An 11,978-nucleotide genomic window follows, 5' to 3' on the forward strand; every position below is an offset into this window, starting at 1 on the left:
ATAACAGGGTGAAGTGGATGTGGATTGTAGAATGAGTAGTACTGGTGGGCTGAATAATCTTTCACCTTGCAAGTGTTATGTTCCTCTTATTGTGTCATGCCCAGGTTCCTCGGGAACCAGCATATTTTGTATTTGAGAGTTTCTGTTAAGATAGCTTCAGGCAGACACTGTGTATCAAACAGAGCAGGAATGTCTGTGAATAATAACCTACCTTATCAATGTTGTAGACAGCAGATCGCTGTGGATCAGCTCAACCATGAACAGGCACCGAGGAAAGGGGTCTTCCGAAGGAAGTTGAAACTGAACAACAGCAGCCTGAAGAAAGTCAGTGAAGAGCCAGGGACAAAACTGAGGTAATGTGACTTTTTTTTCCTTAGCCGCTACCTGCTCTGCCTTGGCAGTGGACCAGGAGGTGGTGTATGACTGTGACTGGGTGACCTGCTCTGCATGTCCACTACTGGGTGTGTAAGAATGTATGTAGCATCCTCCTGTGGATATGAACCAGTAGGTGGAGTGGCTGACCTACTCTGGATCTGAATCAGTGGGTGTGTAAAAGTGTGAGTGGGTGGCACGCTCTGGGTGTATAATAGTGAGTGTGTGATATGCTCTGTATCGTAATCAGTAGATATGTGTGAGTGAATGACCTGATGTCGATCTGCAACAGTGCTGTATAATGGGCGACACAGTGGTTAGCACCACAGCTCCAGTGACTCGGGTTTAGTTCTGGGTTCTGCCTGTGTGGAGTTTGCAAGTTCTCCCTGTGACTGTGTGGGTTTCCGCAGGGTGCTCCAGTTTCCTCCCACAGCCAAAGACTTGCAGGTTGATAGGTAAATTGGCCATTGTAACTTGCCCTAGTATAGATAGGTGGTGGGGGAATTGAGGGAAGGTGGGGATGTGGTAGGAATATGGGATTAATGTAGGATTAGTATAAATGGGTGGTTGATGGTCAGCACAGATTCGGTGGGGTGACGGGCCTGTTTCAGTGCTGTATCTCTCTATGACTCTAATAGTATGATACCATAGTGTTTATGTTACTGAAGTAGTAATCCAGAAGCCTAGACTATTGATCCAGAGGTTTGATTTCAAATCCATCAAGCTAGCTCGGGAATTTAAATTTAATTAGTTAAAATCTGGTATCACTATGAAAAATTGGTAGTTTCATGGTCACCATTAAAGTCCCATCAGGGTTGTAACAGTGGTGACCCTTTAGGGAAAGAGATCTGCCGTCATTACCCTGTCTGGCCGACCTGTAACTCCAGACCCAGAGCAATATGGTTGACATTTATCTTCCCTCTGAAATGGCCTAACAAGCCAGTCAGTTGTATTCAAGGCTTACCATCACCTTCTTAAGGGCAATTAAAGAGAGACAATAAATGCCTTACTAGCGATGCTCACATACCATGAATGAATAAGGTGACCGATCCTGGATGTGAACCAGTGCATATGTGAACGTGTGAATAACTCTCTGTGAACTAATCAGTGTGCAAGAGTTTATGTGGGTGACCTATTCTGCATGTACACTACTGGTTGTGTAAGAGTGTGTATAGTGACCTCCTGTGGAGGTGAGCCAGTGGATATGTCACTGTGATTGGGTGACCTGCTCTACATGTTGATGTATGGCCGGATTATGTGCTCATCCCGACGACGGATTTCATGGCTGGGGAGGCTAGAGAATTGGGACAGAATCGCCCTCCACGGAACCTGATGCCGGGATTCCCGATTCCGATTCACCCCGGGGGCAGGATAGGTCGACAACAACCTTCCTGCTCACAGGCCAATTAAGGAGCTCTTCCCACCGCTGCTGGGATCTTGCCAGTGGTGGGGGGAAGGCCTCCGCCGCAAGGGGAGGACACCTTGGAAAACGAGGCACCTTCCTGAAAAGGTCTCAACCACACAAACACATGCATTCTCTCTCACTCGCCTGTGCGCACACATGTGCGCATGCGCACATACAAACACACACACGATAGATAGAGAGGAAAGGGGATAAGTGGTTTGAAGTGAGGTAGGTTTTCAGGGTTCATGGTAAACTTGGTGAATCTTCTCAGAGGTCAATTTCTCTTTTAAAATTGCAGGCCTGTGTTGTTTGTAGATTTTTCTGGTAGTTGAGACTTCAGTCTAGAGAGGGGGGATCACTTTCAGTTCTCTGCTGCACAAGTTGAAATGTAGAATTCACAGCAGGACAGAATGTTTGGATTTCTTCCAGCTCTCAGCTGGACAGGCTTTTGTGACGTTTGTTCTGATCGCTCCCTCTCTCTTCGGGGAGCTATTTTTTAAGGTAAAAAAATTCCTCACCTGTTGCCTCTATCGAGTGATGCAGATCCCCCTGCCTGTGGTGACTAAGGACAGCTCAGGATGTGGCTACTTCACACCTTCTTTGTTTCAGAAGAGCTCATTCAATTCAAAAATGTCTCTTGATGGGTTCAGAGTGGGTGTAATTGACACCTCTTAGCTTGGAATGTATCCTTTTGTCCTTCACAGACAGTAAGACAGTTTGAATATAGGTCTTTTAAACAATGGTGGCCATTTTGCAGCACATTGCCCACTTTTTAACGGTAAAGTCAATCTTGATAACCTTTCAGTTTGGGTTCTGTATTTCATCGCTGCATGTGAGTGTAACAGGACATATTAGAAAGACTGCCTGTAATTTAAGTTGATAATCACCAGGACCAGATGGGATGCATCCTAGGTTGCTGAGGGAAGTAAGGGTGGAAATTACTGAGACTTTGGCCATAATTTTCCAATCCTCCTTAGATACAGGGGTGGTGCCTGGGGACTGGAGAATTGCAAATGCTCCATCAAAGTTCAAAAAAGAGTGTAAGGATAAACATAGCAACCACAGACCAGTCAACTTAACCTCAGTTGTGGGAAAGCTTTTAGAGACGATTGTCTGGGACAAAATTAACAGCCACTTGAACAAGTTTGGATAAATTAAGGCAAGCCAGCACAGATTTATTAAAGGCAAATTGTGTTTAACTAACTTGATTGAGTTTTTTGATGAGATAACAGAGATGGTTAATGAGGGTAATGTTTAGTTTAGTTTAGTTTAGAGATACAGCACTGAAACAGGCCCTTCGGCCCACCGAGTCTGTGCCGACCATCAACCACCCATTTAAACTAATCCGACACTAATTCCATATTCCTACCACATCCCCACCTGTCCCTATATTTCCCTACCACCTACCTATACTAGGGGCAATTGCTAATGGCCAATTTACCTATCAACCTGCAAGTCTTTGGCATGTGGGAGGAAACCAGAGCACCCGGAGGAAACCCACGCAGACACGGAGAACTTGCAAACGCCACACAGGCAGTACCCAGAATTGAACCCGTGAGGCTGCGGTGCTAACCACTGCGCCACTGTGCCGCTATTTTTTAAAGTTATTTTTTGGTTATTTAAAGCACTCAAAGGGAAATTTTTCTGACATTTAAGAGGTCAAACAAAGTTTTAGAAAAAAAACAAACAGTCTAAGTGGTTTACTGTGTTGGACATTAGCAATGGGTTCTGGTCCATACCACTGGCAAAAGAGTGCCAATATAAATTTGTGTACACGTTCCAGGGACAACAGTACACCTGGACGTGTCTCTCCCAGGGATTTCATAATCGTCCGTCGATATTCCACCTTCCTCCAGAATGTCGGAGTGAAAGTTAAGCCTAAAAAGGCACAGATACTGAAGGAAAAGGTTTCCTTTTTGGGAATAGTGATAACACAGGGAAAGCATGAGATAGAGCAGATGTGAGTACAGACAATCCTCAAACTCCCCCTTCCACAAGATACTAAGGCTCTGAGATCATTTTTGGGCCTGTTTGGGTATCGCAGGAACCTTACTGATGGATTTACCTTAAAGCCAGCCCTTTATATGATCTCTTAAATAAGAACTACTACGCGCCTGGCAGACAATTTAATCTACCAGGACGAACCCCATGAGTGTCAGGTTTTGACAGCAAAGGCCCTTGAGGGACCTTGTGTGTTAATACGGTTGATGTGGTGAACATGAACTTCCAAAATGCATTTGATAAAGTGCCATATAATAGACTTGCCAACAAAGTTGAAACCCATGGCATAAAAGGGAAAGTGGCAGCATAGATACGAAGTGAGCTGAGTGACAGGAAACACTTAATGGTTATAATGATTAGATTATGATTTTTTTAGATTAGAGATACAGCACTGAAACAGGCCCTTCGGCCCACCGAGTCTGTGCCGACCATCAACCACCCACTTATACTAATCCTACACTAATCCCACATTCCTACCAAACATCCCCACCTGTCCCTATATTTCCCTACCACCTACCTATACTAGTGACAATTTATAATGGCCAATTTACCTACCAACCTGCAAGTCTTTTGGCTTGTGGGAGGAAACCGGAGCACCCGGAGAAAACCCACGCAGACACAGGGAGAACTTGCAAACTCCACACAGGCAGTACCCAGAATCGAACCCAGGTCCCTGGAGCTGTGAGGCTGCAGTGCTAACCACTGCGCCACTGTGTAATGGTTAATTGTTTTTCACACTGGAGGAAGGTGTACAGTGAGGTTCCACAGGGACACTAGTTTAGTTTAGTTTAGAGATACAGCACTGAAACAGGCCATTCGGCCCACCGAGTCTGTGCCGACCACCAGCCACCCATTTATACTAATCCTAGACTAATCCCATATTCCTACCACATCCCCACCTGTCCCTATATTTCCCTACCACCTACCTATACTAGGGGCAATTTATAATGGCCAATTTACCTATCAACCTGCAAGTCTTTGGCATGTGGGAGGAAACCGGAGCACCCGGAGGAAACCCACGCAGACACAGGGAGAACTTGCAAACTCCACACAGGCAGTAGCCGGAATTGAACCCTGGTCGCTGGAGCTGTGAGGCTGCGGTGCTAACCACTGTGCCGCCCCTACTTTTTTTGATCTGTATTAATGATTTAGACTTGGGTGTACAGGACACAATTTAAAAATTTGCAGATGACACAGAACTTGGAAGTATTGTGAACTGTGAGGGGGATAGTGATAGACATGTAAAATTTAATGCAGAGAAGCATGAAGTGATACATTTTGGTAGGAAGAACAAGGAGAAGCAATATAAAATAAAGCGTACAATTCTAAAGGGTGTGAAGCAGCAGAGAGATCTGGGGGTATATGTGCATAAAATGTTGAAGGTGGCAGGGCACGTTGAGAAAGTGGTTAAAAAGGCACAGAAGATTCCGGGCTTTATAAATAGAGGCATCGAATACAAAGCAAGGAAGTTATAGTGGACCTTTATGAAACCTTTGTTTGCCCTCAACTGGAGTATAATATCCAGTTTTGGCACCACACTTTAGCAAGGATGTGAAGCCTTTAGAGAGGGTGCAGAAAAGATTTCTGAGAATGGTTCCAGGGATGAGGGACTTACATGAATAGATTGAAGAAACTGTTCCCATTGGTGGAACTGTCAAGAACTAGAGGATACCATTATAAAATGATCGGCAAAGGTTTCTTTGCACAGTGATTGGTTAGGATCTGGAATATGCTACCTGAGAGTGTGATGGAGGCAGATACAATCAGGGCTTTGAAACGGAATTGGATAAGCACCTGAAGAAAAAGAAACTTGCAGGACTAGGGGAAAGGGTAGGGTAGTGGGACTAACTGTGTTGTTCTTGCAGAGAGCCGGCATGGACATGACTGACCAAAGGGCCTCCTTCTGTGCTATAATCATTTATGATTTTATGAAGCCATCTCTAATGAACCTGATGTTACAAGGGTTTTGTTTTTGTACTAAAATCTTAGAATTTTGTGTGTTTTTAAAAAACTGGGAAAAAAAGGATTTTCAGTGGACATGGACACCTGCAAATGGCTGAAATGTTTGGATGTTGACTTTGTGTATAAGAATAGGAAAGCAAGCAGGTTCAAGGAAGCCAGCCAGGGGTTTTGACCTCCTCAGAGCAACACTTTGAATGACGGAGGAGACGCGATATCTGGTGATGTGATCGGCTCAAGAAGCTTTACTTTCACCTTGGACCCTTTTAAAAACCAGTGAGTTGGACAAAGAACAGGCATTTGAAATTTGGTTTTTGACCAGAAAAATACCTCTCTCTGTAAAGGAAACTTGCATCTCTTGAAAAGAAACCTGTATTTGAAAGGTGGCAGATTCCTATGAGGGCTAGGAAAATAAGGAGCTTTTCATATATATAGATTCATCTCATTAGTGGTTAAGACTTTTTTTAATAAATTGTTAATGTTGTTGTTTAAAGAAACCTGGTTAGTGTGTTTTATTCTGGGGGACAAACAGACTAATTGGCGATTCTTCGCTAGGTAGAAAAAATTATTGATATGCTGTGACCCATGGAGAAGTGGGACTGAATTAACAGTGCATTTTTCCCGCCTCAGTCGTAACACTAGTTACATTTTTTGGGAAGGTAATAAATATGGTAGATATGGGAGTGTCTGTGGATGTGATTTATATTAACTTCAGAAGGTATTGAACATGATGCTCCAAATAATGGCTGTTAACAAAAATGACATGGAATTCGAGGCTGATTTTGTTGGTTAGGCAATTAGCTAGGAGGCTCCGCTTTTCACTATATTTATAGATGTCTTGGATGAAGGAACAGAGAGCCATATATATCAGATTGCTGATAGCACTGAGTTAGGTGACATGGTAAATAGTGTAGATGGGAGCAGAAAGTTGCAAATGGTTATTGATAGATTAAGTAAGTAGGCAAAAGTGAGTGGACAGATGTGGAGATGCAAATATTGTATCAGTGCTGCTTTCAGCCCTTTTAAATGTGTCTTGGAATGTTATTTAGCTTTGTATGCTGCTGGTTTAATTTACCAAGAGTCCAGGAGGGTGTGTAGCCTACCTGGTGTTCTGCTGATCCATCACCTCTGACTCTGTGTGTCCCCTCCCCCTTACTCCACCACTTATAGCAGAGCCTACAGCTGCTATAGCCCTACTCTCTGGAACTGCTTCCCAGCACAGCTTAATAAGCATCTGAAAAATATAGCCTTACATTTCATGTAGAAATCCTCTTCGTAACTGCAACATTAACCCCTGTCTTTTTCTTTCAGAAACAGAAGATTTGCTAGGCATCTCTAGAATTTTCTCTTTTTGTTATAACAGTAACTACACTTAGTAAGTATTTCATTGGTCATGCAATGCTGAGGATGTGAACGTTGCTATATAAATACAGGTTCTTTCTACTTCCTTGTTTGTTTTGAATACTGTAACAACATTGTGAGTTCCTGCTATGCTTATCCAAGGTCTAATTAGGGATAGCTTCAATAGTTATCCTTTGCAAATGCTTCAGTTTAGTTAGTGACTGACCAGTATTTAGGAAGATAGGAATATAGGAGCAGGAGTAGGCCATTCAGTCCATCGCGCCTGCTCTGCCATTCAGTACGATCATGACTGATCATCCACTTCAGTGCATTTTTACCACACTATCCCATATCCCCTTATGTCATTGGTATTTAGAAATCTGTCAATCTCTACTTTAAACATACTCAATGACTGAGCTTCCACAGCCCTCTGGGCAGAAAATTCCAAAGATTCACAACCCTCTGAGTAAAGAAATTTCTCCTCATCTTGGTCCTAAGTGGCTTCCCCCTTATTTTGAAATTGTGTCCCCTGGTTCTAGACCCCGCCCCCAACCAGGGGAAACATTTTACCTGCATCTACCCTGTCTATCCCTTTTAAGAATTTTGTAGGTTTCAATGTGATCACCTCTCATTCTTCAAAACTCTAGAGAATACAGGCGCAATTTCCCCAATCTCTCTTCATAGGACAGTACCAATGTCCTGTGAACAAGTATGGTGAACCTTTGTTACATTCCCCCTATGGCATTCCTAAGGTAAGGGGACCAAAACTGCACACAGTACTCCATGTGCAGTCTAACCAAGGTTCTGTACAATTGAGGCAAAACTTCACTACTCCTGTACTCAAATCCTCTTGCGATAAAGGCTAACTTATCATTAGCCTTCCTAATTGCTTGCTGCAGGATGATATAGATTGGCTGGTAGTATGGGCAGGCAGTGGCAAATGGAATTTAATCCTGAGAAATGTGAGGTGATGCATTTTGGGAGAACTAACAAGTCAAGGGAATACAATGGATGGTAGGACCATAGGAAGTACAGAGGGTCAGAGGAATCTTGGTGTACTTGTCCAATGATCACTGAAGGCAGCAGCACAGGCAGATAAGGTGGTTAGGAAGACATATGGGATACTTGCCTTTATTAGCCAAGGCATAGAATATAAGAGCAGATGGTTATGATGGAGCTGCACAAAACACTAGTTAAGCCACAGCTGGAGTACTGTGTACAGTTCTGGTCGCCACACTACAGGAAGGATGTGATTGCACTGGAGAGGGTGCAGAGGAGATTCACCAGGATGTTGTCTGGGCTGGAGCATTTCGGCTATAAAGAGAGACTGGATAGGCTAGGGTTGTTTTCCTTGGAGCAGAGAAGGACCTGAATGAGGTATACAAAATTATGAGGTGCATAGATGGGAAGAAACTTTTCCCTTAGTGGAGGTGTCAATAGAGGGAGTGTAACAAAGGTTCACCAGAGTTGTTCACGGGATGGTGGGACTGGTAACAAAGGTTCACCAGACTTGTTCATGGGATGGTGTGACTGTCCTCTGAAGGGAGATTGGGGAAACTGGGCCTATATTCTCTAGAGTTTTGAAGAGTGAGCGTGATCGCATTGAAACCTACAAAATACTTCAAGGGATAGACAAGGTAGATACATGGGGCATAGATTTAAGGAAGGGGCAGGTGGTTTCGAGGGGATTTAAGGAAAAAAATATTCACCTAGAGGGTGGTTGGAATCTGGAACACACTACCTTAAGGGGTGGTAGAGGCAGGAACCCTCACAACATTTAAGAAGTATTTAGATGAACACTTGAAACGCCATAGCATACAAGGCTACGGGCCAAGTGCTGGAAAATGAGATTAGAATAGATACGTGCTTGATGGCTGCTGTGGACACGATGGGCCTATTTCTGTGCTGTATAAGTCTATGACTCTGTCCTGAACAAAACATGGGAACCTGAGGTAATAATTTGCAACGAGGAGCCAGATCTAGTAGGACTACCTGAAACATGGTTACATAAAGAACAGGACTGACAGTTAAACATTGCAGGTTATAATGTAATAGAAAGGATAAGGAAGGATGTAGGGGTGGATAGCTGAAGCAATTGGAGATAACATAACTGTAGTAATAAAAAGAGACATAACTAACATTAAGATAGAAACAGAATCCCTATGTATTGAGCTGAAAGATAAGGACTATGCTAGTGGTTGATAGTGAAAGGAAAGTTGAGGAAAACATGTAGGCAAATCTGTGAAATGAGCAAAAGACAATAATAATCATGGGAAATTTCAACTACCCCCAAGGAAACTGGTAAGAAGAGGTAAGGAAAGGGAAAAAGGAAATGGAATTTTTACAGTGAGGGCAAGACCCCTTTCTTACCCACTATGCAAGAAGCCCAACAAGAGAGGCATCATTGCTGGATCTAGTAATGGGAAATGAACCAGAATAAATAAGAGAAGTAGCATAGGGAAACATCTAGGCAATAGCAATCACAATATGAGAGAGTCATCAGGGAGATAAGGTTTAAAATAGTGATTGAGAAAGAGGTTAGTAAGGCAAAGCCCAAAGTAATAGATTGCAAAAAGCTAATTTTCAGGGTATGAGAATGGAACTGGGGGGAAAATGGTTTACAAAGAGATAGAACAGCAGTTGGAAATATTTAAAAAGGTGATCAATAGAGCGCAGGAGAAATATAGTCTGCCAAAAAAGAAAAATAAACGAGTCAATAATGAAACATCTTGGATGAACTAAAAAGATAAGGTCAAAATTGAAACTAAAGGCATACACTAAGCACATAGACTGCACAGGAATATGAAGAGGGCAGGAAGTGGTAACAAAGGTAAACTATGAAATTAAATTATCAGGGAATATAAAGGGGAATGTCAAAGTATTCTATAGACACATAGGCCCAGAATTGTAAATACAACGAAATGTCAGTGCTCACTGTCATTACTGTGCAAATCTGACAGCAATGTCTGACGTCCATACATGTACAGTTAAACATGGGAATCTGGAAATTGCTATCAGTAATACTCTGCTCCTCCCACAGGGTGCGCTGTTACAGTCCTCGCTGATGCAATCAACACAGAATTGGTGATATGACGTGAACTTCAACCTTTTACACACTATTCTCACTATAAGAAACATTGAAAGTGCTAAACCTTGATAAATGAGGTGTATCTAAGTTTTTAACAGTGTACTAAGTCATAATTATTGCTGAATGTGATCTCTGGCCCTGAAAAACTAATCTTACAAGTGTAAATGCTCATTTCCTCAGAAGAATATTTAAAAATGCCATGATTTTTAAAATAATAAAACTTGTGTTTTAAGTTTGATATTTCAGCTTCTACCTTAATCCCATGTGTATAGCCCATTCTTTATTTTGCTTTCTGTACAATGTCCTAAAATGTGAATTATGATCCCTGATTTTTACTTTGCTTTGCTGTCTTTGAGAATTCTTCAATCTGAATAGCTGATCAACCTGCCTGCACATTTTCTAGGCACTACATGTGGTGCCAGATTCAACGTCACATCAGAATAGAGGAAATGGATGCTGTATAGCCTGCTAAATCTTTTTTTCAGGTCAGCAGTGAATGCCACCCCTTCGCCCCTGACTGCAAAATTCAGACCAATAGTAACAAAATAAAAATCAGTATAGCGATTAGACCACAAAGGGTAAGGTAAAGATAAGACAAGATAAACTCACAGGTAATGACAGCGAAATGTCAGAAATATTGAATAATTATTTCGGCACCATGTTTCACAGGGAGACATAACAAAAAGAAGAAATTGAAAAAGATATAATAACATTTAAAATAGAAAAGAAGATACCACGTCTAGATAGATTGCATCCATTCATATTTAAAATAAGTTAGGGAACAGATGGCAGAAACACTATTACATACACAAAATCATTAGAAAAGGGAATACTGCCAAAGAACTGACGGAAGATCTTTGAACAAGTAACAGAAAGAATAGACAAGGATATTCCACCTAACTAATCCCTCATCACTCGAACCATTCTAGTAAATCTCTTCTTTATCCTCTCAAAAGCCTTTACACCCTTCTTAAATTGTGATGCTCGGAATTGAACACAATATTCCAGCTGGGGCTGAATTAGTGTTTTAAATAGGTTTAGCATAACTTCCTGGATTTTGTACTCGTGCCTCTATAAAGCCCATGATCCCATATGCTTTAGTAACTGATCAGTTAACCTGTTCTGCCACCTTCAAAGATTTGTGCTCAAGCACTCCCAGGTGTCTCTGTTCTTGCATCTCCTTAAAAGTTGTACCATTTAGCTTCTATTGTCTCTCCTTGTTCTTTCTACAAAATGTATCACCTCACACTTTACTAAGTAGAATTTTATCTGCCGCCTGTCTGCTGGTTCTACCAGCCTGTCAATATCCTCTTGAAATTTATTACTGTCTTCCTTACTGTTTATTACACTTCCAAGTTTCATGTCATCTGCAAATTTCAAAATTGTGCCCTGTACCCCCAAGTCTAAGGCATTAATGTATTGCTGAAAATAGAGACCTATTGTCGAAGCTTTTCGTCTTGCACTCATCAGGACAATCTGCAAGAATAACCAATGTAGGAGAAAACAACAACTTGTACTGCATGAGAAGAATGTGCTGATTGGTTGGCAAGTGAAGTCTGATTGGTAGCAGCGTTGCCATGGAGAATGCACCAGTTTACGGTGACTGACAGTTAACTGCCAAGCTTTGTTTGAAATTTAAACCAGGCAACTTGACTCTGGTCGAGGCATTGACCTGAGGACTGAACCCGTGAATGGTTGTCACTTATTTTGTTCAGCTAAAACAGGTGCAATGTGTGTACATGTTCTTTCTGTCTGCAAAGAATAGGGCCCCGTGTATTAATATATGTAGCTTCCAGTAGGCGCAAATGCGCC

General features: G+C 42.1%; 1 protein-coding gene across 2 annotated transcripts in view; it reads left to right on the top strand.

Moving 5' to 3' along the window:
- Positions 1 to 10,361, top strand: part of si:dkey-197j19.5 (EF-hand calcium-binding domain-containing protein 12) — a 127,168-nt gene extending 116,807 nt beyond the window's left edge. The window contains exons 9-11 of one of the 2 annotated variants that reach the window (XM_068052287.1): positions 228 to 353; positions 7,049 to 7,112; positions 10,119 to 10,361. In XM_068052287.1, coding sequence (XP_067908388.1) covers positions 228 to 353; positions 7,049 to 7,076 — 154 coding nt within the window. In that variant the 3' untranslated portion in view covers positions 7,077 to 7,112; positions 10,119 to 10,361. The remainder of the gene's footprint in view (positions 1 to 227; positions 354 to 7,048; positions 7,113 to 10,118) is intronic. The other variant, XM_068052288.1, reaches the window with a different exon arrangement.
- The last annotated feature ends 1,617 nt before the right edge of the window (positions 10,362 to 11,978 follow it).

Source organism: Heterodontus francisci, chromosome 19 (assembly GCF_036365525.1).
Source record: "Heterodontus francisci isolate sHetFra1 chromosome 19, sHetFra1.hap1, whole genome shotgun sequence".
Classification (NCBI taxonomy): Eukaryota; Metazoa; Chordata; class Chondrichthyes; order Heterodontiformes; family Heterodontidae; genus Heterodontus; species Heterodontus francisci.